Source organism: Rattus norvegicus, chromosome 15, assembly GCF_036323735.1.
Source record: "Rattus norvegicus strain BN/NHsdMcwi chromosome 15, GRCr8, whole genome shotgun sequence".
NCBI classification, from domain to species: Eukaryota; Metazoa; Chordata; class Mammalia; order Rodentia; family Muridae; genus Rattus; species Rattus norvegicus.
Genome location: NC_086033.1, coordinates 82,231,334 through 82,258,399, shown reverse-complemented (window position 1 = coordinate 82,258,399; position 27,066 = coordinate 82,231,334). Strand labels below are relative to the sequence as shown.

The window sequence follows — 27,066 nt, the reverse complement described above, 5'->3', positions numbered from 1 at the left end:
ATCGTCACGACCATCAGGGAACTTACGCGCGTCACTGTCTTCTCGCGGGACGTGAAACTAACAACTCGCGGGAAGAGGCGGAAATGCGAATGGAAGCGCCTCCGCTTCTTATCTGACGCTTTTTCCGTCAGAGTTTTGGAGCGGTCGGGATTCCGCTCTTGTCGGGGTTCCACGCCGCGAGACGAGATGCTCAAGTCCAAAACATTCTTAAAGAAGACCCGCGCGGGCGGCGTGGTGAAGATCGTGCGCGAGCACTACCTGCGGGATGACATCGGCTGCGGCACGCCGGCTTGCTCGGCCTGTGGCGCGGCGCACGCGGGCCCGGCCCTGGAGCTGCAGCCCCGGGACCAGGCGAGCAGCCTCTGCCCATGGCCGCACTACCTCCTGCCGGACACCAATGTGCTGCTGCACCAGGTGCGTGGATGCCGGGCCGCGTGGTGACGAGGGGGCGTGGCGGGAAGGGAGGCGGGTCTCGGGATGGAGAGGCAAGTTCTTTGGCCACCCTCGCTTCCAGCTCTCCAGGCCCGGGTACCTTTCCCTAACTTTGCTTCATTTACTTGTAGTTTTCGGTTCTTGGAGTCGTACTTTTAGACACGTTAATTTTCTAACCCCTGGTGTCTCTTCTACTTTAGATTATAAGTGCCTGGAAGCCGGGGACCTGGGCTTCTGTGGTCTCCAGATTGCGACCCCCAGGCAGCTTGTAAGTGCCTACGAACAAAAACTGTGTGGGCCAGCATAATTTATGTATTAATAGCTTTGATATTGCAAACTCTGGCGGTCCGTTTACGGGTGCTTTCTCGTCTCGTGCCTACAGGGCCGAGCAGTTTTTGTCGCTTTTGACACTTTGGCCTAACCGAGAGTCAGTGTTTTAAACTGTGACCAGAATTTAGGCTTGACGGAGACAAGCTATAACTGAACTCGGGGAAAACTAACATCTTTGCTTTTGTTTTTAAGATTGATGTTCTTGAGGACCCTGCTATCAGGAACGTAATTGTGCTTCAGACAGTCCTGCAGGAAGTGAGAAACCGGAGTGCCCCCATATATAAGCGAATCAGGGATGTGACGAATAACCAGGAGAAGCATTTCTATACGTTCACTAACGAGCACCATAAGTAAGTATCACAAAACCATAGGGTTACCTAAATTTAAAATCAAATTTCCGGAGAGTAATTTATCAAAGACAGTAGCTTCCTGTGCTGTCTGGTTGTCACCTAGCTGTGTGGAAGACAGTGCTACCTAGGCCTCAGCTAAGGTCAGTGTTAGCGAGGTCACATGCTAAACCAGGATCTAGTGGCTTTAATAGTCCTTTGACTTCTGAAATACTCCCTTTAAGTTGTGTATATTGAGTTGAATGATAGATTGTTTGGAGATAAGAATCATCTAGGCTATGTGAGTAATGGATATAGGATTAAAAATGTGGAAATTTGTAAAAAGAAAAAAAACATAAAAAATACAAATTTACGATTAATAAGCTTTAAAGTTTAAGTTAATGTCGTACATCTGATTTGTTGAAATTGGATATCTAAAAATAGTTTTCATATTCAGGTTCATGACCTTTGAACTCAATGTGTACTCTCAGAACATATAGACTGCCTATTATAAATAATATATAATGTGTATCTATGATACTTAAGGTCACTTTTCAACTTTGACATTATTAACATTTTGAACTGAGTAGTATTTTATTGTATGAAAATATTTTATACATTGTAGGTGCTTAGCAAGTGCACAAATAGCATTCACCTATTAGTTCCAAGTTTAATGAACCAGAATGTTTCTAGATCTTGTCATGTGTATCCCTTTCTTACATTTTGGAACGAATGTAGGAACTCTGTGCTCTCTCTCTCTCTCTCTCTCTCTCTCACACACACACACACACACACACACCCCTAGAGAGAGGGGTTGGGGGAGAGCGACAGATAGACAGACAGAGAGCTAGCATGTGGGCCTCTGGGCTGTTTGTTCATTATACCTCCTTAAACTCCAGAAATAATGTATCAGTTGGTTTCTAGGACCAGAACACCAGGATTGTATTGAACATGTTCAGATTCCTAACAAGGTTTTTATTTCAAGTGCTTTGAATAGATTTTAGCAATATAGGGACTAATTGGAAGACTTTTAGGACACAAAACAAATCTTACTTAGATTTTATTACTTAAATCCATTATGTTGAACCAACTTTAAATTTTATGACTATATCATTTATTGATAAGCTTAGGTTTATCAGATTTGTAAACAGTGGACAATTCACCAGAATAGTTATGAATGTGGCCAACACATTTGTAGAGGCACAGATATGTTGCAGTGTCAACAGGTGGGATACCTGTGAGAGCACTAGTAGGTAGTTAATAGGAGGGACTAAAGCCATGTCAAAAAATAGTGGCTTTGAAGAACAGACCTAAAGATGCATGTAAGTGCACTTTTATGTTTGGGAGTGATAGCCTTGTTGGTTCTGCAAGCCTTTGTTGTGTATTTAGAGTTAACCATGGATGATATACGTGGATTATCTATTGATGAACCATTGAATCACATGATCATGAATATTCTAGTCCATAATACAAACCTTAGTGATTGCTGCTATTCCATGGTTTGTTGAGTGAAGTTTTATTACATAGTCTCCAAAGTTCTGTTAATTGTTCCCACCCTATAATTAACACCCCAATTTAAAGAATAAATTCAGGGCTTCATATTTTCTTTCCATGAAATGAAACTTTGACCCTCTGTATTTCCCATTAATAACACAAATTTCTTCTCAAGAAAATTGTCTTGAAAACTTGAAAAGGATCTCAAGAGAATTGTTCTCTGGAACATGAGCATGTAAATTCAAGTAAAACATGTACACCACTAACGTTTCCCCTTAGTGACTGGTGAACATTTATGTCGCAGAAGTTTTTACATTACTGGCTAACTTTTATTTTGTGTTTTCGATCTTTTTTTACATTTAGAGAAACCTACATAGAGCAAGAACAGGGGGAGAATGCCAATGACAGAAATGACAGAGCCATTCGAGTAGCAGCAAAGTGGTACAATGAACATCTAAAGATGTCAGCAGAAAATCAGCTACAAGTTATCCTTATAACAAACGACAAGAAGAACAAAGAAAAGGCTGCAGAAGAAGGAATACCAGCTTTCACATGTAGGTCTGAATGTAGATGCTTTTGTGTGTGTTTGCATTAGGTTCAGGCCAAATGTTCACATGACCCCCGATTTCATTGTCCCTGTGATTTCATGTGCTCTTTTTACATTTGAAACAAATGGTTTTTAACTTTTAATGTGAGTGATTTTTTTTGCCTACCTATATGTAGAAATCAGAAGCAGGTGTTGGAAACCCTGGACCTGGAATGAGGAATAGCTGTGAGCCACCATGAGGGTGCTCGAAACTGAAAACATCCTCTGCAAAGGGTTCTGACTGCTGAGCAGTCAGTCTTTGTACATTTCAATTTCTCAGTGACCTAATAAGTAAGCAGGTTGTAGATAGTGTCTGTTAGGTTTTTCCTCATTATTTGCAGTTGACATAGTAAAAATTCTTATGTGCTGGACCCATTGCTCTGTTTCAGTCATGATCACATAGTTTTTGTTTTGTTTATTAAAATGGCAGGTGTACTTTCAAAACAAGATCATCCAGGTTTTCTCATGCCCAGATAAAATGCCTAGGCACTCGAATTTAAAAATAGTAACTTATTTTTCAGGTGAAGAATATGTAAAGAGCCTGACTGCTAACCCTGAACTTATAGATCGTCTTGCTTGTTTGTCTGATGAGATGGTATGTTTCAGTATGTTCTGTTTTGAAAAGATGAAAATATAAAAGTAGCCAACTTGGGATATTAGGTTATATATAGTTACCATATTTAAAATTTAGAACATGCCAGTAAACTAGAATAGGAACAGAGTTAGGTTATAAACAAGATAATTGTGATTTGCTAGTTGAACTGTCATTGCTGAATTAATTCACTTCTTAAAATTGCACTTGACACATAGCATCCCTGTGTGTTGAATTAAAAACAAATGAATTCATGGTTCATTTGTGAATAATTTAGTAGTTTGATAAAGAGTAGCCAACCATGCATACAACATTGAAGCCTGAAAGAGGGGGAAGGGAGTCATAAGGAAATACTTAATATTACAGGGCGGGTCTTATTATGGGAAGCTAGAATTCATTCTGTTGGTCTGTAAGTTTTCAGTTTTAGTAATGACCTAAGTAAAGGTCTACTATGAAATAAGACAATAGGATTGAGCTCTCTATGTTAAATGTCAGACTAACAGAAATAAAGGGTATATAAGAGTGAGTTGGAGAGCAGAGAGCTGTGATCATAAGGCAATTTATTCATAAGACTGTTCTAATGGCAGCATAAGATACCATACTGTATCAGTGCAAAGATTGGAGGCTGAGAGAGAAGTACAGAGTTACATAACAGAGAGTTTGAGAAAGACCACAGGAGAAATCAAACTGATTTACTTAAACACACACACACACACACACACACACACACACACACACACACACACACTTAGTAATAACTATACCATTATTAGAGAGGTGAATGAAGTATAATCAGAAGCATTCATAAAATTCTCGTCTTGTTGTTTGGCCTGTAGCTATGGTAAATGTAGATGACTATTGATCATAAGAACTCACAGACAAAAACTATGCAGACCCAGTTAATCAAACCCAAACCCAAAGTCTCAGTGAACTTCTGTGCACTTTTTTTTTGTTTTGGTTTTTGACACAAGGTTTATCTCTGTGGCCATGGCTGTCCTGGAAGTTGCTCTGTAGGTCAGGCTGGCCTCAAAATCGAAGAGAAGATCCTACTGCCTCTGCCTCCTGAGTACTGAGATTGAAGCCATGTGCCAGCACCATTCTTACAAATACATTTTGAAGCATTTATCTACCACTACCAAAAAATAAATAAACATGACTCAAGTGATAGGAGTGTTTCTTACCTGATTACAGTGACAGCTGTTGTTACAGAAGTAGTTATCTATCTAATATGACATGATACATGTATCTTTAAACAGTTTTTCTTCCGTCCTGTTTGTCTTTAACTAACTACTTTACAAAACTAAAAGAATGCTCTCTTTTCTAAGCTATAAGCCAGACTGGCCTTTTGGAATATATATTTTGGCGTACTCTAATAACTAGTTACTAGTTAAATGTAATTTAAATATAAAATCCATTATGCACATTTCAACAGTTCAAGAGAATTCGTGCTTAATGACGACCGTGTTGAACATTAGTAAAAAGATACCACTTTCTTTACAGTAATTTTAGATAGCAGTAGCCTGGAAAACTGCTCTGTTTAAATTCAATTGTATATGTTATAATGTAGATTTTTAAGTTGTATGATACTTGTAGAAACAGTGTCTTATATAAACAGACTTGATTTGCTTATTTCATAGAATGAAATAGAAAGTGGGAAAATAATATTTTCAGAGCATCTTCCTTTAAGCAAGCTCCAACAAGGCATAAAATCTGGTTCATACCTTCAAGGAACATTCAGAGCTAGCAGGGAAAATTACTTAGAAGCTACAGTGTGGATTCATGGAGACAAAGAAGATGAAAAAGAGGTAAGTATGTAAATAAATGCCTTTTGAAATTTTTAAAAAATTATATTGTTGTGTATAACTGTAAGCTTTTCTACCCTGTCTCTTTGTTCCCAGAAATAGCAGCTCTAAGAGTAATTATTTATTAATAAATTCATATGCCATAACCTTTTCTTATTCTCCGATGACCTTGTAACTTATCCTATTTAGATTATTCTATGGCTTCCACATGGTTAGTTACCTCTCCTCAGGTTTATGAGACTGTTTTCTCCAGAGTCAGGTGAATCTCCCACGTGTCCCACTCTGTCCCAAAATCCTCTTTCTCTGTTTTGGAACTTCCATTTCCCTATTTCCTGTCTAAGCTAATAGACCAACAGCATTATTGACATGTGACAGATACATCTGCATATTGCACAAGAGAGTCTCTACATCTCCTCTTGTAGTTCAATGAAAGGCCTTTTCTTTATAGTAATAAACTGTATGCAATAATGAACCATATACAATAATAACAATTATGAAAACTGTCAGATGAGATTGTATTCCCAATGCTAGTCCATTTGTATTTGATAACTTTTGAAGAAAGATCTAAAACAGTCCTAAACAATTGAAGCTTAATTATAAGACTAGCTAGTCTTCAACCCTGTCAGAGCCCTGTGAAGGAATAAATGTTACCTGAGTACAGGAAGTACAGGCAGTCAGCTTCCAAAACTGTAGAAATAATAGAGAAAGCTGGCTGCCTGGCTTGGTCACTGAATTTTTCTGTAACGTTGGAGCATTGATCTTGAGCCTTCTGACCCAGAATATCTGATGGCCTTTTTGTGAAGCGGGAATAGAAAGGACTGTGTACCCTGCCTTGGCAAAGCTCAGCAGTTGACTTCCCTGTTCTCATCGGTCCAGTTTGGACAGTGTTCTGTCAGCATTGAAGCATGGACTATATCTGAATTGCCTGTTTCTAACTATTTACTATCTGTTCAACTTCGAAAACATCTTACTAGAATTAACTAGAATAGTATCTAATATGGCCACGAGTTTGTCTAACTACTAACTTGCATTTCTTAATCCTTAGCAGTTTGTAATAGCAGATTTCAAAAGGACTAGAACTTAACATTACAGTTATAAGAGTTACATAGGAACAATATCTAAAGCAAGAATTGGAGCCTGTACATAGTGTGTTGTAACAAGATGTAATCTTTTTTCGGAGCTGGGGACCGAACCCAGGGCCTTGCGCTTGCTAGGCAAGCGCTCTACCACTGAGCTAAATCCCCAACTCCAACAAGATGTAATCTTAATTTTGTATCAGTGTACAAAATGTATACCAAATGTAAAAATACTTGGCTGGTTGCTGTTCTTTGGCCTAAGAATAGATTCAATAATCTACCCTTTTATCCTGTTATTCCTATATACCTCCCTTTTTTCTTTTCATCCCTTCTATCCCTCTTCCCCTTACCATTAGCTAAAGAAGGACAGAGGAAAGAAAAGAGAGAAATCCCTGAGTCTAACCTCTCCTCTCTTGTTTTCTTCCTGCCCGTGACGTAACCCACATGCCCTTAAACAGCAAACATCTGTCATTCACCCCACCTTTTGTGAATGGGATGTCGCTCTCTTAAAATTACTTCTTGCTGATTTGGGGCATTGTTTCCCTTTGGGAGCCCCTCCAAAAAATTGGTACATTGGTCAGTCTTAAAAAAACTAGCTGTGGGGTTGGGGATTTAGCTCAGTGGTAGAGCGCTTGCCTAGGAAGCTCAAGGCCCTGGGTTCGGTCCCCAGCTCCGAAAAAAAGAACCAAAAAAAAAAAAAAAAAAAAAAACTAGCTGTAGCATTTGATGTCCACTTTCTGATGTCCTGACAACAACAGTCGTAGTGATGTTGGGCCAACTTTCATTGAAGCTGTCCTGGATGCAGAAGGTTAAGGGAACAGTATTGAGGCAGTCTGAGGTAGGATCAGGCAGGATGCTGGAGTAAATATCCCTCAGCGTCTCAGCATCCCTGAGAGTGAATCTTGTCAGGGCTACCTTGACTTCATTGGTGTAAACATAAACAAGTAATACACGTTTCTGTAATAACATATGCGTGGACTGTGCAATGTGCACAATTCAGTTAACAAAGACTCCTGGCTCTCTGTTTGAGATGGTAAGGCCCCCTGTCTTTCTCTATACGTTAGTTTGGATTGTATAACCAACTCATAATAAAATTTTTATCCATGCCATTTAAAAGGGTGGGATGTTAAGTCTTGAGAATTCTGTAGCCAATAAGATTTATTGACCATGCATAGCTGAAGTTCTAGTTGGAAACAGTTTCATCTCTCAACCAGTTTCAGAGCTGTGCCACGTGAAGGGATCAGCATGTACTTTACCTGTTTTGTTCTTCTTGATTTCGTTTTTTGTCTGTCATCAGGATCTTCAGGGGTTCTTCCCCTGCCAAATCTTATTTTATCAATTTGAATGGAATCAACAGTGTTTTCTCTCCTGTTGAAACAAAGGCAAAATCTCCTCCCCAATGCAACTGTGGTATATACTTGTGTATCACTTGTATATGTTTATGTTGACACCAACTCATTTCCTGATTTGCATTCTGAGGTTATCACATATTTATGCTGATCTAATTCAGTCCTTTCAAAATCCAGTGCTTTTTGGCAACTGTGCTATCTGTCTCATTAATATTTAAAAACTTTAAAGTCAATAAAGCATTATTGAATTCATCTTTGGGAGATTCCATGTCCCCCTTCTGTTTTATGAGCTTGTCTCCAAAGTCCTGTTAGATCTCCACAATGATTTCACCTGTGGGATTGTACAATATATCCATAACATTTCTTATGTCATAATGTCTAAAAGAGTGTTGTATTATAATGCTAACCTGTGCTTGAGCATCGTCTGCTTTAATCTGCAAAGGCATCTCCAAGATAGCCACGGTCTCTAATAAATGTGCAATCTGAGAATCATCCCTTAGAACTTATGACAGAGCCCATCAGATGCTGACTAGGTGTCAACTGGATGGTGTATTAACATGTGTATATATTCTCCACACTGTACAAAACGAAACATGAGCTATTGTATGACACTGCTCTACAGTAGCAGAGTTTGGATGTTTAATTCAGCATGTTGTATCTCTGTGGGTTGGCATTTAAATTCCTCAAGCCTTTGAATTTTTCTCATCTGGAACTCCTTTTCTACTATTGGTTCAGATCCTCTTAAGCTCTTCTCTATGGCTTGTCACCTAGCATTCCATCTTTCAGGCCTTTCCTTAGTGAAGGGTTTTATTCTGGTCTGTCTTTTTTTTTTTTTGGTTCTTTTTTTCGGAGCTGGGGACCGAACCCAGGGCCTTGCGCTTCCTAGGCAAGCGCTCTACCACTGAGCTAAATCCCCAACCCCTATTCTGGTCTTTCTTAAAAAGGATATATAAAATTGAAATTTTCTTTTAGTCTCACCTTAAGGACTTAATTTTCTTATTTTTAAACTACTTATTTTTCTATAACTTATTAAACTACTTATTTTGTCTGTAACCAGATTCTTTCTCTTTCTTTAGTACCTAGGCATATTTTAGTACATATTGTACCTGTTCAGAAGGTTTTCTCAATTTGGGACTGGCTTTCATTGGCTTCAGCCATTCTCTGGTGGTGTGCAGGCCAAGCCTTAAAGGCCCCGAACCTCCCAGACAGAGAGGGACAGTCTCACCACTCTGAGCCACATGCCGGCTTCTCCGAGGTGTCTGCCAACCTCTGCTGCAGTGACTGGCCCAGGAAACTGGGGTCTCCCCCCAGAGTGTTTGGACTTGCTGGAGAGTTTGCTGTGCGGCTCTGGCATGAGTCTACTAAGCCAGCTATTAACAGGCCCTGTTTAAGTACTAGGCAGCCCACCAGCCTTGTTGGACCATAGGGGCTCTAAAGGAGCTACGCTAGGCCTCTCTGTGGTTTCCCATTCTGAACTGGCTAGGAAACCTCTTTCTACCCAGGACTTCTCAGTCTCTGTGCCCCACATTCAGTGTGCCATTCGTTACCGAGGGTCTTTTTACCCATCTACGTCTAGGTTCTTTGAAACAACCACTCTGAGACTTAATTTGAATAAATGCCTAGGCCTAAAACTTTGGCTTGTTCCCACTAGTTTGTAACTTAATTAACTTGGTTATTCTATTCTGTGTGCTGCCCCATGGTTGGTTATCTTGCCTCGATTTCATACATCTGTCTTCATCAGTGTTTTAGAGTGAATCTCTCTTCTCCACCTGACTTTATCCCAGAATCCTTTCTATGCTGGAACTTCCACCCCCCTGTTTCCTGCCTAAGCTGATAGGCCAGTAGCATTTTATTGACAGGTGATTCTTTCATACATTGCATAAGATATTCTTTACTGTGTGTACATGTGCATGTACATGCTTGTACATAATGTGTAGATGCCAAAAAACAGTTCGTATTGTAGTTTTGTTCTCTTTCCAAAGAGCAGGTCACAGGAATTGAACCAAGATTTACTACTGAGCCATCTTATGGCCCCTCTGAAAATTCTTTAGACACTAAAATACCTTGAACTGATTAAAATTTTTGTTTGAGAATTTAAGTTTGCTCTACATTTTATTTTATTTTATGTTTTGATCTTTTAAAAAACAGGGTTTCTCTATGCAGACCTGGCTGTCCTGGAGCTCCCTTTGTAGACCAGGCTGGCTTTGAACTCACAAAAATTTGTCTGCCTCTGCCTTCCTAATGCTGGGATAAAGATATTTGTTACTGTTGCCTGGCTTTCACTTTTATTTTTAGTTCATGTGTGTACATGTGGGTGTAGAGAACAGAGGACAGCCTCAGTTGATAGCCTTAGAAGTGTGGCCTCTTTCCTTTTGACTTACGGGTTACCAGTTAGGCGGGACTGTTTGTCCAGTTAGCTCCAGAGATGCTGCTGTCTCTACCTGCTTAGGACTGAATGGCAGGCGGGGACCACCATACCCAGAATTGTATGTGGTCTGTGGGCTTAAATTCAGATCTGCATGCTTGCAGGTAACACATTATGACACAGCCACTTTTCAGGCTTACCTGCTGTTTCTATTGGTCAGAAAGGAATAATCACTCGTATAGTAATGACTTTTCATGAGACCAATTGTTTCAGAAGTTTCTATTAACTCACTTTTAAATAGAACCATCAAATATCATAAACCGAGATATTTCTGTTTTATTTATCTACTTTCAATAAATACTATTAGCACAACAAAAAGAGTGCTTCAGAAACAATATGATCGCAGGTAGCAACCAGCCTTCTACTATTGATCAAGTTTGTCAAACTTTGGAGCATTTCAGCTAGTCTTCAGCCCAATCTATGAAAGTTGTGTTTTCATTTTTACCAACCAAGATGCTCAGATTTAATAGTTTGGTCTTCTCAACTGTTTATAGCCATTGTTTATGGTGGAGTCATAAACAAAACCCATATACTTCCTGAACTGTTTTTCTCAGTAAAATTTAAAAATTAAGATTATGTAATGAAGAGTAGTATTTTTAATTTTGGAATGGCTAATGTGTATATATGATGTAGAGAGTGAATTGGGAGTATGGAGAAATAAAGGACATCTTTCAGAAGTCATTTCTCTCCTTCCACCATGGGCTCAGAGATGAAATTCAGATCAACGAAGTTTGTTTAGCATTCACATTTATACAGCAAGCCCAACTCAGATGATTATTTTAAAATAGAAGGAAAAAACGTAGAGAAAGAGATATTATATACAATAGTTAGACTATAGCCTTCTATTAGATAACTTTCATTATTTTCATTAAATCTATATGTCAACGCATGCCATTTATTGTTTTACACAGATACTTATACAAGGACTTAAACATCTAAACAGAGCTATTCATGAAGATATTGTGGCTGTGGAACTATTGCCCAAGAGTCAGTGGGTGGCACCATCTTCTGTGGTTTTACATGATGAAGGTCAAAATGAAGATGATGTGGAGAAAGATGAGGAGAGAGAACTCCTGGTATGAGAGAAAGCAAGTCTTGGTTTTGTCTTGTATTGTTCAGCATGCCATTTTTAAATATGTATTGAATAGAACCACTGTTCTGGATTTTTTAAAGTTTTATTCATTTTTATATGTATGTGTATCTGCAACATGTGTGTGCATTGCCTGCAGAAGCCAGAAAAGACCATCAGGTCTCCTAGAATTGGAATTACTGACATTTGTGAGCAGCCAATACCCTTAACTACTGAGCCATCTCTCCCAAGTTCTGTACTTTTAATTTTATTACAAGTTATGTACATAGTTGATTTCTGTTCTAACTACAAAAACTTTTGCTCTTTTAATGACATTTTACTAAAGTGAGTTTAAGTATTTAAAACTCTGAATCAAATGGAAGTCTGTTACATTATGCATATATCCGAATTAATAATAAGTAATAGAAATGTAGAATTTTCTGAACATTTTTTGCAAATATATTTCTGGATCTTTGTATTTAGACATGCCTAATTATCCTGTTTCTACTAATATATTTATTGGGAAGAATGAGTTATTTCTTGTGTGTTGTTTAGTCTTCCATTGGTTGAGGATAGCACAGATGTAGCCTGTGTAGCTGTTGCTTTCATTAGTTCCAGTCAGTTTCCTGAAGTCTGACTCTAACATTATTCTTGCAAATACAAGCCGCGGGAATTGTTAGAGGTCTGATATTATAGGGGCTATTTTTAGTGGTTAACATTTTTAATTTGACTTTTTAACTTGAGATAAGATAGAACTGATAAAGATATATTTAGTTTGTAATGGATTACATATAACATAACATTCTCCATAATAACTACATAGTTAACTAATTATTAACTACATATATCTATTAGTGTAAAGTGGTACTAAATCTTAGTCTCATAATTTCTAGACAGTGTTTTGTTAGTAAATCCTCCCATTGAATTTGAAAACACTGAGTTCTGGCCCATTCATTCAGCTATGAACATCTTGACGCCAATTATGAAGGGCTGTATTATCATGAAACAGTTAGCATTGTTCAGTCGGTATGCTTGTGTCTAGAACTTTGGAGCATAAAGGTTCTGAATTTCATGTCATCATTTGCTACCTGAATGTATTAGTGTCGATATGCATGTCCTAATTTGGAAGAAAAATGACTTCATTTTACATAGAAGAAATATAACTGAAGATTTTTATTTTTATATTTCAGCTTAAGACTGCTGTAAGTGAAAAAATGTTGAGGCCTACAGGTAGAGTTGTGGGGATAATAAAGAGGAATTGGAGACCGTACTGTGGCATGCTTTCCAAGTCTGATATTAAGGAGGTAAGTAAAGCACTTGCTATCATTATGGAAAAATGATAATCACTGACTTTGCCCCTTTTCCAGATCTGGTGTGAATATAAATTGGTTTTCCTAAGCTAGGGATGTAACTCAATGGCAGAATGCTTGTATAGCATTGCTAGGACCTATGATTGATCCCAGGACCGTAATTTTTTTTTTTTTTTTTTTTTTAATTTTCTCTAGTCAAGAAGACATCTCTTTACACCTGCTGATAAGAGAATTCCACGAATTCGGATAGAAACCAGACAGGCTTCTGCATTAGAAGGACGGAGAATTATTGTCGCTATTGATGGTTGGCCCAGAAATTCTAGATATCCAAATGTAAACTTAAAATACTAATTTTATTGTGGATTTAATTAAAAATCTTGTAACTAATATTGTTGATTTTTAGTGATAATATGGTACTTAAACATACATAAATATTTCATGATTACCTAGTCGTAGCATAGATAAATTTTATCTAATTTCAGTATAAGTCATGTGGCTACTTTTATTCAAATTGGCAAAAAACCTTTACTGACAAACTTTATGGAAGATAGTGTGGGTCAAATAAATTTAAATCAAATTTTGAAGCTATTGCTTTTAAAGTGTAGTTTACATTGAATGTTAACAAGAACTAAATGTATGCATTATGCTCTAAGAATCGGGCCCTTTTGTTATTTTCACTTAAGATTTTTGATTTACTAAAGGGCTTTTTGCTTGCTTGTTTGTTTGTTTTTATGTGTATAGCATTGTGCCTTCACATATGTCTGTCTGTATACCACAGTATATGCTTGGCGTCCAGGGAGGCCAGCAGGGGCTGTCAGCCCTGGAGTGCAGTAACAGATCATTGTGAGCCATCACATGGGTGCTGGGGCGGGAACCTGGGACCTCTGCAAGAGCAACCGTGATCTTAACTACTCCACCCCCAAAGGCTTGTTCTTAATGTGTTGTTAGGGAAACTGTAGAAACGCTGAGGTGATACATAAGGGATGGAAGATTCAGTACAGTAAAGTAGGGATTCGTTAAAGTGTGCCTTTCTGATACTACCTTTTGATTTCAGGGACACTTTGTAAAAAATTTAGGTGATGTTGGAGAGAAAGAGACGGAAACGGAAGTTTTGCTGCTTGAGCATGACGTTCCTCATCAGCCCTTTTCCCAGGCTGTTCTTAGCTTCCTGCCGAAGATGCCCTGGAGCATTACTGAGGAGGTTAGTTAAAGTAATTCCTAGTGACTTTACAGATGGTGTTATGTTACCCTAGAGTTTCTGTGTCTTTGTTGTTTGTATTGATGACTGACCTAGAGCCTGTGTGCACGTGTCAAGCACTGACACTGGAGTAAAGCCTTAGCCCTGGTTTACATTTTTGGTTTTCATTTTCAGTTGGGTTTTACTAAGTTACCCAGTCTGCCCTAGATCTTTGTCCTGCCTTAGACTCCTGAGCATCTAGGAACCTGACCATGATATAGTTTAATTTCCATATATGTTTTAAAATAATGTAGAAACCATGCCTCCACATTTAGTTAATCACAACATTGTTAGTGTTTACTGTTCTAAAGGTAGTAGAACATTGGAGAATGGAGCCTAAAAATGAGGCAGACTAAAGACTTACGCAAAAGCCACTTTATTCAGAGCATCAGACAGCTTACACTCTGAGGGTTAAATACGGGCAAACGAGTAAGGTATGCAGTTAAGTGGATGAGCCACATGTGTCAAAAACATGTTTTTCCAAAGAGGCATATAAGTAGCCAGCTGTGGTGAGTAATGTAAACTCACTCCTATCTTGTACACTGGGAGGAGCATGGAAGCATGGCCAAGAACAGTTTCGTGTTTCTAAAGGAAGGAGGCCACCGAGCTCTTGTTTTCCTGGAGTTTTCTCATCAGCTCTCAGAATTCTCAGATAACTCCTCTTTTAGGTGTTACACAAATCATTTGCTTTTATCACTCCAGGCTGTGGAATTAGTAGCGTAGAACAAGTTTGTCTGTAACATGGAAAGCTAACATGTTTATGGATTCCCAGAGAGCTGTGTTGCTACTGTATCCTCCAGGTTGTCTGTTCTTGCTTTTCTTTGTAACATGGTATTTTCTAGGACATGAAAAACCGAGAAGATCTGAGACATCTGTGTGTTTGCAGTGTGGATCCTCCAGGATGTACTGACATAGATGATGCCCTGCACTGCAGAGAACTCAGCAATGGAAACTTGGAGGTATCAATATTGTCTCGACGCTCTTGGCTAATGTGATTCAGTTCTAGAGTTCATTGTTTTTTGATCCAGGACAGACTATAAAAGTATAGCTGTAAAAACCAATAGTTATATAGTCAGAGTTGAATTAGTAGCCATGACCAAATCCATTTTCAGTTTAGCTACATTTCTTCTGATCTAAATCCCATTGTAAGTTACTATTAATTATACAGAGTGACATCTTTTCATTTTATCTCTTTAAGGTTGGTGTTCATATTGCGGATGTTAGCCATTTTATCAGGCCAGGAAATGCATTGGATCAAGAATCAGCAAGAAGAGGAACAACTGTTTATCTTTGTGAAAAGGTAAATGTATTAACTTTCAAATCTTATAATGATCACTTTGCATTTTGGATTGGTTTGATTTTCCAGGAACTTTTGGTTTCATGAGCAATCACAGTCTAAAATAAATACATGATATATTTATCTAAAAGAAATGCATGGGCGAAGGTGTCTTAAGTCACAGAGAATATTGCATTTCCTGGCCTGAAGCAGTGGCTCAGTTGGTAAAGTGCCTGCCACCCAAGCCTGAGTTCAGTTCCCGACAGCCAAATAGAAACTGGACCACATCTGTAATCCTAGCACTGCTGGGTACAAAGAGGTGAATCCCGGAAAGTCAGTGACCAGCATAGAAATTGGTGAAGTCCAGGTTCAGTGAGACTCTGTCTCAAAAAAAATTCATCGGAATGTGATCAAGGAATGCCTGATGTTAACCTCAGGCCTCTACATACATGAACTTGTACATATGCCACACTCAAACACAAAACAAAAATTGTAATTTGCTATCTAGTGATCCAAACAACATTTAAATGCAGCTGACTCAAGTTATATTACGTATGATTTTGGGGGCTGGGTGGCACTGAGGAGCTATCCCAGAAGTTAAAAGTTATAAGCACTGGCTGCTTTTCCAGATGACTTGGGATCAATTCCTACCATGCACATGATGGCTTATAACAGTCTGTACCTCCATTTCCAGGGGATCCAGTGGTCCTCCTTAGGTGACAGGCATACACATGTTGTGTTTGTGCATATATATATATATATATATATATATATATATATATATATATATATCATGTATATATACACATAAAATTAAAAATCCTTTACTGTTTCCATGAATTTATATAGACTGGATGATGAGATGGGAAGAGGGGAAGGGTAATCTTTTATAAACTCATGTTCAAAGTATAGTGTAAAGCTCAAACGTTTATTTTTTTCCTTGTAAACACTGTAGTTTTGGTTTAGCAGTAGGAAAATCTCAGTAAGGGTTTTTGAGTTACCAGGTACCAACTTATAAGGACCAGAAATTTCAGATTTTGACAGGACAAGTAGGGGGACTGAAACCTCAATCCACTGGCACGAATGTCACTTACTGCCTTCTGTGACAATTTTGTGTCTTTTCCTACAGCTGTATCGTGTTCTTAATTCTCTAGTCACACTGAGCAGAACAGACCCTGTCCCTTTCTGCTGTACTCATGCTGCTTGCAGGTGGTAGTTAACTCTGACTGACTGAGTAACTGAGGCTGCTTGTCTTCTCTTGCAGAGGATTGACATGGTCCCAGAGCTGCTCAGCTCCAACCTCTGTTCCTTAAGATCCAACGTGGACAGGTACTTCTGCATTGTTTTTGATAAGAGTGACATGTTAATTATATTAATTGATTTCCATAAACCAATACCATCTCTTTTTCTCTGAAGGTTGGCATTTTCCTGTATTTGGGAAATGAATCATAATGCTGAAATATTAAAAACGAGATTTACCAAAAGTGTCATTAATTCAAAGGTTAGTGTTATAATTCATTTTTGACATTTCAAATTTTTTGTGCTCTTAAAAATTTCTTAGATACTTTTGAAAAGGTTAGATTCTATAAAATTAAAATTTCCAGTGTTAATAGTAGTCCCTAGTCTGTTTCAGAATTTAAAATTTGCCTAATTATTGATGTTATCCAGATGTTACTTTATGTAGTAATTGTCCTAAATTTAGGAACTTAGAACCTATACACCTCAACTAAACGGTTTTTATGCTGTAACTCATTAATCATAGAAATTGAGATTATTGTAATTAAAAATATTAGTGTTTGAAAACTTAGCATGTGCATCATGGATACCATAAATTATAGTTAGATTCCAATAGAACTAACCTGAAATTATATTCAACAGAATAGAGCGAGATTTTTCTTATTTTTGTACCTCTCCCTATATTCTCTTACAGCCATCCTCCTCTTGTGTTAAATAGTTTTCCAATGTATGCCAGATGCTTTTCTTGTAATGATGTTTTCAGACAGTTTTTTAGTTCTAAGTTAGTATCACTATTAATGAGCAAATAATGATGTGGGAATGATTTTGACCTTTATAGATACACATTTTTAGAGTATTTTGAGGCAATAATCTTCTGAACAATAATTTTTTTGTTTTATTGAGACAGAGTTTGGATGTCTGTAGCTAACTCTTATCTGCCTGCCCCTCCCTCCCGTGTACTGGGATTAAAGGCATGTGTTACCACCACCCTGGTGACATAGTTTTAACAAATTTATATGGATTAAAATTATGAACATGTTAAACCCTTTTCTGTAAAAAGAATTCTTAGTCCTTATAGATAAAGGTACTCTGAGAAACTTGACTCAGCCTGTAATAAGTTACTCCATTATGTGGTTTGTGGTTTTTAATTATAAAGCTACTTTTATCTTTAATGTCTTTCCACCTGGACAGAAATAGGAGCAGAGGCAGCTATTTCCATATTTGGATTATCTATTACTAGAGATTGCTTTGAATTTTTATCATTTTTACTCTATTTTGGGTAGTGTCCTTTAAAACACTTGTAGACTCTTCCTATTTGCCAGAGAGTAGGGGAGTAATAATCCTTTGGAAAGGATTTTAGGGGACAGTCAGAACCTGCCTTGTGTTTTATTCTAGTAGTACCTAAAAATATACTGATTTAAACAAGGAAGGATTAAGAAAACTGCCATTTTCCTTTATTTTAATGGGAATTGCTCAGGTTACATGATTGCCTGAGTGAAGTAAACTAGAAGTTGTAGGTGTAAATCTAAGTATTGCTGTAGATCTCTCTTGTTACTTATTTTGGGCTTCCTGAAAGCGTGGATATTTGTATAGTGGAAATATGAGATAAAATAATACAGTTTAGAAGTAGGGAGTATAGAAACTCGCTGAGCAAGCCTGAATAGGCAAGGTAGGATTTCCAGGACTCACTTCCATTGTGGTATACATCTCTGCAATCCCAGTGTGCTCCTGTAAGGACTTAGAAGGCAGAGACCGGAACCACCACTGGACCAGCTCTCCTGGCTTACTAAGCAGTGAACAAGAGAGACCCTGTCTCAAACCAGGAAAGGGGAGAAACATTACCTCTAACCACCATGTGTGCATGGTGGTATGTATGACCTAGTACTAACATGAATACACAAGCATGCACACACAAACTATGGGTCAAAGAGTAAAAGTGTTTTGTCTGTCATGAGAATTCTATTAACCTACGGTTTCTCTCATAGGCTTCTCTTACATATGCTGAAGCACAGATGAGAATTGATTCAGCCGCTATGAATGATGACATTACCACTAGTCTCCGTGGACTGAATAAACTAGCTAAAATTCTAAAAAGGGGAAGGATTGAAAAGGGGTATGTTCTAAAAATACCTGTTAATACATCTTTAATCGGTCACAGTGCTGAGATAGCATTTGCTTTCTTTAGTGTATTTTGTTAGAACAGTGGTTAATCAGCTGGTAGACTAGACTTACCAGATCTTTTTCATGGCCGTTTGCCTTACCGTAACAGGCAGGAGTGGCAGCTCAAACTTGTTGGAAAGAAGGCAGATAAAAGGAGCTGTAATTAGGTTTGCCACCACCAGTTACGAAAAAATGGTTTTGCTGGTGATTCAGATGCTGCTTCTGGACTAGTTCTACAGAATGCCAACATGAATTCCTGAATATTAATTAGCAAGTGAGCATTTTTACATACTCCTAGCCACAGATTATGCTAAGTAAGCAACCATGTGTGGCCAGTGACTACCATATTTGAATAACCAAATATGAAATGAGTAACTCTTTACTGATTAGGTTTTTGCATGCAGACAGTTTTTAGCCAGAGTGAAGATGCTGTGTAAGCAATCTTGTCACTTAAGTATAAAGCTAACATACTCTCCATGATTCTCCAACCTTATTAAAATTATTTCCAGCCTAGTGACACATGCCTTTAATCCATTCACTCAGGCAGAGGCAAGTGATGTCTGATTTCTGTCTAGGCCAGCTGCTCTATAGAACTAGTCCCACTCTACCCAAAGCTAAAAGCGAGCCCGTCTCACAAAACTGAAAGAGCAAAGCCAGAAACCAGGTACTTGACGAAAGTAGCAGCACATCTGAAGACACCTTAGTGTGTGACCTTGTGACCTTTGCGAAGGAGAAGGTAGCCACAAAGATCCACACATAAATAACCCTTAGCACAGTATATTCTCAGACCTACAGCTCTACCTGGAATAGCCATCGGTCCCTGCGATGTTTCAATGGTGGTTGTTTCAGAAGTCTCCGTGTGGTTCCTTGTATGTCTTCTCTCACTAGCCTGTGTAAGCTGCTCTGGTCCTCTCCAACACTGCCCGTCACAGTACTTTTGTTTGCCATAGAAAGGGAATTATTGGCAGTTTGCCTGTTTTTAGCTGCTTTAAAAACAAAAGTAGTTGCTTTGGAAGGAAGCTTCCATCAATCCCTGCAGAACATAGCTGGAAGCCAGCTGGTACAAGCCCCCTTCTCCCAGAAAAAGGGAGGAAGAGGCAGGAGGACGCTTTGGCGATTTGAATACCTTTTCGAATCCCTGTGCAATTCGGAGATGGTGTCTTGTATTTAGTGGGTTGTCAAAGCCAAAGGGGTCTTTCAGTTTATATCAAAAAACAAAGAAAAATTCGTTGAACTTTGTGGGAAAATAAAAGGCAACCAGAAATCCATGACTTACCAGAAGATAGCCAAAGCCCTAAGGAATTATGCCAGAACTGGGGAGATCACAAAAATCTAGAGAAAGCTGACCTACCAGTTCAGCGAAGCTGTTCTCCAAAGCCTTGCTCCATCTCACCTCCTGGGGAAAGACCTCTTCTGCTCACAATATGACCAGCCTGATCAGGGCTATCTCATTTAAACCATTGGAATGCAAATTAGTACGCTCCTGCCAGTTACCAGAGCTGACCCCAGCTTCTTGCCTTGCCAGTGTCAGAAAGCCCAAGCTTTAGAATTTTTTCCCAAAACAAATAACTTCTCCATTTTCTGATTCCATACCAATAAGGCAAAAACAGAGAGAGAACATAAACACACATGGACTTTGCTTGTCCGGATAACTTTTTAGGTACCGTTTACATATCGGTGTTGAAGGGAACCTAGATGTTTCAGAAGGGTGCTTACAATTCCTGCACATACTTTCTATTTGTGATCAGTAGGCTCTGTGTGCATGGATCAGGTATCCAAGAACATCCTGAAGCCAGAATGTCTCTTCAGAAAAATGGGGGGAGACACGCACAGTACCACTTGGTAATTTTAAATAGTTGAATTGGAAGCAACTGAAAAAAAAAAGTGGTTGCATATTTCTTGTAGCTTAATAAAAACATGAGTTACGCTTTATATTAAAATCAAGCATGAAACTTTGTAGATGGTCATAAAATCTTCCTAAGAAAAACTCTTATATACTTCTATACTCGTTTTCTGTTTTAAAGGAGTTACTTGTAGAATCTTTTCTTTGCCCTTGGCTCCCCTGACTAATTTCTTTCATTTTTACTCAGGGCTTTGACACTCTCTTCTCCAGAAATTCGATTTCACATGGACAGTGAAACTCACGACCCAATTGACCTGCAGACCAAGGAGCTGAGGTATTGGACTGTTTACAGATAGATATTAAATATTACGTTTAAACGTAATGTCTACTGTAGATACTAAGATTTATGCCTAAAACAGTTGTTACAGTTACAATAGCTATGAAGTAAATATGGTCTTACTTTTTAGCTTTTCTCATATAAAGTTAAGATAGGATAGTAGAAAGAGTTCAGATTTGCCTTGATTTACTTTAAGGATTTGAGTCATAATAGTCATATAAAAGACTTCAGTGGTTAATTTCTTAAGTATGTAATAGAGTATACAGAGATGCGAAGGGACCGTAGCTTTGCATCTGAAGGGATTGCTTAAGTTGCTGCTTTTTTTGAGAGAACCCAAGGGTGTTTCCCAGCATGCACACTCCCACACACACACTCACATGCACATAATTAAAAAAATAAGTCTTAAGAAAATGTAAAGTTTTTGAAGCTAAATTCTTAACTTTTTTTTCCATGTAAGAGAGGTTTATTGTGGGGGAAGTGTGAGGCAGGGCAAAGGGGCGACAGAGAGGAAGGGAGAAAAGAGCTAAATCCTTAACTTTGATTTTACTGCTGTTTATATAACTTAAAGACGTTGAAATCAGTCATTGGATTTTCCTCTATAGAAGGCTTCCTAATAGTTTAAAAGTTAATATAATTTAGAAATATTGTCAAGGAATGGTTTACTTTAATAATTAAAATATGATTGAAAATTAATCCTGTGTTTTCAGTGATTCTACAGAAAGGAAACATAGATATACTTTGCAGATCATTTATTAAACTAGCTTAGAACTTATAATAAAGTTGCATCAAATTGTTTTAAGAATTGAAAAGTTAAGCTGAATTGAAGTTTTGATGCTACCGTTAAAAATGATCTTTATGAAGAGAATGTTGCACATCTGTCTCTTAGAGATCAGTTGTGTCTGTTGTCTGCTAGTGTATTTATACATGCATTTACAATAGAATGCCCACCAGAGATAAGCATCCAAATTAGCTATTGAAAATATATTATTGATTTATTAGTAAAAATTGGGGGAGTTGAGATAATATGTGTGAACTACCTTTTAGTTCTCCCAGGAAAGTTTATTTTCATAGTTCTTTTTCTGTAAGAGGAAGTAAAGATGTTGGCTTTGTATTTATGCTAATAAAGTTAGTAGAGCTTCCACTTTTCCTTTGAGTATAGTTTGAAAAGATCCTAGCATAGGATTTTTTCAGGAGAGACAGAGTTAATAGACTGTTAGAAGCTGAGACATTAAAGAACCATAAGGCATTAATAATATAGGTGTTACATGTTAATGTTTTTACATTGGAAGTGTTTCCATTATCACTAGAAACGTTAGTTTGTGAATACATGTGATAACTATCTCAGCTTCTCTTTCCTTACTTAATGATGTTCCTGACTGACAGAGAAACAAATTCCATGGTGGAAGAATTTATGTTACTCGCTAATATTTCTGTTGCAAAAAAAATTCATGAAGAGTTTTCTGAACATGCTTTGCTTCGAAAACATCCAGCCCCACCTCCCTCCAATTATGAAGTTCTTGTTAAGGCCGCTAAGTCCAAGGTAAAGATTGAAAAGTAAGATGTATTTGTATTATAGTCTGTACATTATACTGAAAAAATTAATATTTGTGTTTTAATAAAACTTCAATTGCTGTAAAATAAACTAGTTATTTTTTTATATTAATAAATTGTGACTTGAGGTGAGGACATCTCTTCCTACATACACATTGACACCACTACACCTTAAATCCTCTATGTCCATGAGGAGTACCAGTCCTCCTGAAGCCAGTGTTTTAAACTAAGTTGTTTAACGTAGCTCAGACAAGCGTGCGCTTCCATATCTTTACCATGGTGTCCTAGCTAGTTTTCTGTTAACTTGACACAAGCGACAGTCATCTTAGAGGTCAGACCCTCAGTTGAGAGAATGCTTCCATACGATGAGCCTGTTGGCGAGACTTAAGAGCATTTTTTAAAGCTCATTTGTCTGACCATTAGACATCCTTCCTCCCTTTCTCTTTCCTTACTTTGATCATATTTAGACTTGGCATGACCTAGCTTACTTTGGTTTTCCTCAGATCTTATATAGGCCCTTTTCTCCTATTGCAAGCGTGTAACAACAGCATTGTCTCCCTGGACATTACTCGAATAGCATGATGAGTCGCCGGGTTTATAGTGCCCTTAGCACACCTATCCATCAATACTGCCCAGGCTCCCAGCTCCACTGGTTACTGTATATTAGGGGATTTTCTGATTGTCTTATTTTTCTTACTAACACATGGGTGAAAACAGGGATGGGGGGAGGCAGTGTCTTTCCCTGTAAGCTGCAATACAGCAGCTGAGCTTGATGGACACAGCACAGTGTCACTGGCCCAGCTCGATACTTGTCCTCTCTTGTACTTACAGTGAGGGAAAGTATGTAAAGAAGAAGCCAGACGTACTGAAACTGTGCGGGGCTATTCTCCCCCCCCCCCCCCAAAGCAAGCATAAATTGGGGTATGAGAAAGAAATGGCAGGTCCTCCTCTCCCTTGGAACTTTTCCAAAGTCTTGATACTTTCACATGCATTCAAGGTTTTTGAAGCTTTAATATTGCACAAAATAATCATCATCTATAAAGTTATTTTTAGTGCCCCTAGTTATCCAACAAAATGTATGAGTTCATACTATCTGTACACAAACACTGTGTATTTGGTCTACTCTTACTTTAAAGATAGGGCGCTAATTCTGGCTGTGGGTGCTAGTGTTGTATCCCTTTAATCCCAGTACGTGGGAGACAGGCAGGCTGACCACTTTGGGTTCCAGCCATCCAAAGCTACGTAGTGTGACCAAGTCTCTAAGAGAAAAGAGAGGGACAGTGGGGAGGAGGCAAAGAGGGAGGATACTACTGATTTTGAATTGTTTCATTTGGTGCTTCTCTTCCTTTAATTGACAGAATTTGGAAATTCGGACTGATACAGCCAAATCTTTGGCTGACTCTTTGGACCGGGCTGAATGTCCTGATTTCCCATACCTGAATACTCTGTTAAGGATATTGGCCACTCGCTGTATGATGCAAGCTGTCTACTTCTGTTCTGGGATGGATAGTGACTTTCATCACTATGGCTTAGCCTCCCCAATATACACACATTTCACTTCTCCTATCAGAAGGTATTGTTTTTTTGTACAAATGTAAAACCGATTTTTTTAAAGGTTAATTTTTAAATAAAAATTTAGAACTAATTTGCCATCATTATTTCATCTTCGGTATATAGATATGAGGTATAATTGTCATTATTCCATCTTCTGTATGTAGATATGCAGACATAATTGTTCATCGGCTATTAGCTGTGGCGATTGGGGCTGATTGTACTTATCCAGAGTTGACGGACAAACACAAGCTTTCAGATATATGTAAAAACCTCAATTTCCGGCATAAAATGGCTCAGTATGCCCAGCGTGCGTCAGTAGCTTTTCATACACAGGTATTTGTCTTTTGTCTGTGGTGCTAGGGTGGGAAATTTTGTTCATTTTTGTATTGAATTTCAAAATAAGACTTCTAACAAGATTGTATGTTATTTTACAGTTGTTTTTCAAAAGCAAAGGAATAGTAAGCGAAGAAGCCTATATTCTCTTTGTAAGAAAAAATGCAATTGTAGTGTTAATTCCAAAGTATGGCTTAGAAGGTACAGTTTTTTTTGAAGAAAAAGATAAACCAAAGCCACGCCTTACTTATGATGATGAGGTAAGGTATTGCTGATCCTTCTCAGTCTTTGGAAGAAAGGCATATTTTCTTACCAGTTTGCAAACCATAGCTATAAATTGTTAAAACTTCTGTACTTATATTCCAAGTCTCAAAATACACGCCAGAAACTCCACATTTCATCAGCTGAACTTTGGTATCACTCACAAATGCCATCCCAGTAACTCTTCCTTCATGCAAATGCCATTCTTTTCTATTGCATGAATACCTGTGTCGCTCAAGGATTTTTTTTTTCAGTTTACTTGTAGTATGTTATCTCACACATCTTCAACTTCATTAACTTACTAAAATTAAATTTCTTAAGAGAATAAAGGGTATGCTCTGTTCCTTTACCACAAACAGCTGACTCACTGAGATGAATGAACGCACTATCAGGACCTCCTTAGTGACAAGCTGAAGTGTGCACAGAAATAGACAGCATTTGAGACCATTAGCTTAACCAGTTTGTCAATGGAATACTAGGTGCTTGCTTATATGGATACAATATATCTTGATGATATCCCCTTCTCTTCTCCCCTCCAGTTCTCTCTAGAACCTGTCTCATTTCGTTTCCATCTTCATGTCCTTTTAAATTGGGGAGTAGCTAATATTTTACATTTAAATTGCTGTGGAATGTATATCAGAAATAGAATTGATACTCAAGTTTAAGAAAAAATTTTCTATTTTTTTTTCAAGATACCTTCACTCAGAATAGAAGGTACAGTGTTCCATGTGTTTGATAAAGTTAAAGTGAAAATCACATTAGATTCATCAAATCTTCAACACCAGAAAATCCGCATGGCCCTTGTAGAACCACAGGTAAGATCAGATTTAACGGCATGGAAAAATTAACATATATTTTGTGAGTGATCTAGTTGTCAAGTTATGTTAAGATCCTGGGTATTCCAAGTATTTGCACAGCAACCCTACTTTCTATTTAACCTGCTCCATTGGATTCCAGGCATCAGATCCCAGAGGGCCTCAGTGCTAACATCTAAGACTCTTCAGTTCTCCTGCTTATTCCTTACTCTAGTTTTAGAATAGACAAGTATAGGTGCTTCATCTAAAGGGCTGCGTCTGCTCATTTTGTTTTTTGGTTGGTTGTTTTTGGTGGGTTGTTTGGTTTGGTTTGGTTTTTCTGAGGCAAGGTTTCTCTCTGTATAGCCCTGGCTGTCCAGGAACTTGCTATGCATCTTTAACTCAGATCCAACTGACTGTTTCCCAAGTGCTGGGGTAAAGGTGTGTGCTTCCAAGATCCTGGTTTTAAGCTTTTGGCTTTTGATGCTTGTTCTCTGCTGCATCATAAATCCATTAGGGAGAATTGGACATGAGGAAGAGCTGTTACATTATAAACACACTGCCCAAATTGAAGTTTCTCAGTTGTCTTACTATGTAGACAAGGCTAGTCTTAAACTTGCAGTGATCTTCCCGTGCGTTCTCCCTAAGTGCTGAGACTGTAGTGTGTGCCTCTGCACACTGAAAAGCTTCTGAGACCCTTGACTTACTTCTGAACCACGGTTACTTTGGGTGCATAATTAGAGATGTTGCAGCCTTCTAACACCATCTCCTCCACTTGAAAATCTGTTTAAAGTTGCAAGTGGGAAAGGGGAGAGGTAAGGTAAAAGTTATTTCTTATCTGATTCTTCTAATCCTGTGATTTTTTTTTTTTCCTGTTTACACTTTTTTAGATACCAGGAATAAATATGCCTCCTGATGTTTCAGACATGGATCTTAATGGACCAGGGGGAAAGAAGAGGAAACTTGAAAAGTAGCTACATAAAGCAGAAAACTCAAAGACTGGCTACTTTGACAACAGCAACAAAATTGAAAGCATACTTACAAGCTCTGTGTGATAGCTACTTTTAAATACATTTCAATAATTTTAAGAAATTTGCATTTTTGAGTTGCTGACTAAACCTATCTTATTATATTGCTTCTGCAACAACAAAAATTATGCGGAAAAATTCATTTGCGTATCCATCACTTAAATGATGACAGTAACAACTCAGAGATCTATGACGATCATTTAAATGGAGTACTCATCTTCTCGTTGAAGAGCGGATTAATATTATCTAAGTACTTTCATATAGAAAACAATCTATCAATTCCTCAGGAAAATAACATTTTAGAAGCAAAGAACAAGCCTTTCTAAATCTTAAGCTGTCAGTCTTTGGCATTTAATCTTTTTGCCATTTTAATTTGCCTACTTACATTGTGTTCATATATTTTGAAAAGATTCCTGTACTTTACCGGTGGTCCTCAAACAGTTGTGAATGTTTCAGGATTATAGGAAAACAAGAACTGGAGTATCCTGATCTGATTTGGAACACTGATTTTTGTTAGTAACAGGTGTTAAGTTCAATCATTGTCCCCAGTCTTTGTTGCCAATATCTCTCCCAAACAAGGCATTACAGAGAAAGAAGGTGGTACTTTAAGTGTCTGCTTACTTACAAAAAATAGATAGTGTCTTATGAATTGTAACTATATCCAC

General features: G+C 38.0%; 3 protein-coding genes and 1 pseudogene across 6 annotated transcripts in view; 2 read left to right on the top strand and 2 right to left on the bottom strand.

Moving 5' to 3' along the window:
* Pibf1 (progesterone immunomodulatory binding factor 1) overlaps nt 1-157 on the bottom strand; it is a 169,304-nt gene extending 169,147 nt beyond the window's left edge. The window contains exon 1 of the mRNA XM_006252406.5: nt 27-157. The gene's annotated coding sequence lies outside the window, so the exon portion shown is untranslated. The remainder of the gene's footprint in view (nt 1-26) is intronic.
* Nucleotides 101-26,478, top strand: Dis3 (DIS3 homolog, exosome endoribonuclease and 3'-5' exoribonuclease). Of its 4 annotated transcripts, none has more exons than XM_017599715.3 (22): nt 281-414; nt 633-700; nt 955-1,112; nt 2,946-3,136; nt 3,690-3,763; nt 5,398-5,565; nt 11,324-11,488; nt 12,672-12,785; nt 12,987-13,124; nt 13,846-13,992; nt 14,871-14,987; nt 15,227-15,328; nt 16,569-16,633; nt 16,721-16,805; nt 18,526-18,653; nt 20,791-20,877; nt 22,264-22,420; nt 23,790-24,004; nt 24,150-24,318; nt 24,420-24,578; nt 25,272-25,394; nt 26,264-26,465. In XM_017599715.3, the coding sequence occupies exons 1-22, from the start codon at nt 369-371 to the stop codon at nt 26,345-26,347; spliced, it is 2,760 nt and encodes a 919-aa protein (XP_017455204.1). In that variant the 5' UTR covers nt 281-368; the 3' UTR covers nt 26,348-26,465. The 4 variants fall into 4 exon arrangements, with proteins under 4 accessions (NP_001120955.1, XP_008769091.1, XP_017455204.1 ...); XM_039093378.2 differs by lacking the exon at nt 281-414 and adding an exon at nt 474-528; NM_001127483.1 differs by lacking the exon at nt 633-700 and having other exon boundaries at nt 101-414; nt 26,264-26,478.
* Bora (bora, aurora kinase A activator) overlaps nt 14,901-27,066 on the bottom strand; it is a 38,033-nt gene continuing 25,867 nt past the window's right edge. The window contains exon 12 of the mRNA XM_039093376.2: nt 14,901-15,076. Within this exon, the coding sequence (XP_038949304.1) occupies nt 15,038-15,076 (39 nt within the window). The 3' untranslated portion in view covers nt 14,901-15,037. The remainder of the gene's footprint in view (nt 15,077-27,066) is intronic.
* Spic-ps2 (Spi-C transcription factor, pseudogene 2) lies at nt 18,664-20,776 on the top strand (annotated as a pseudogene).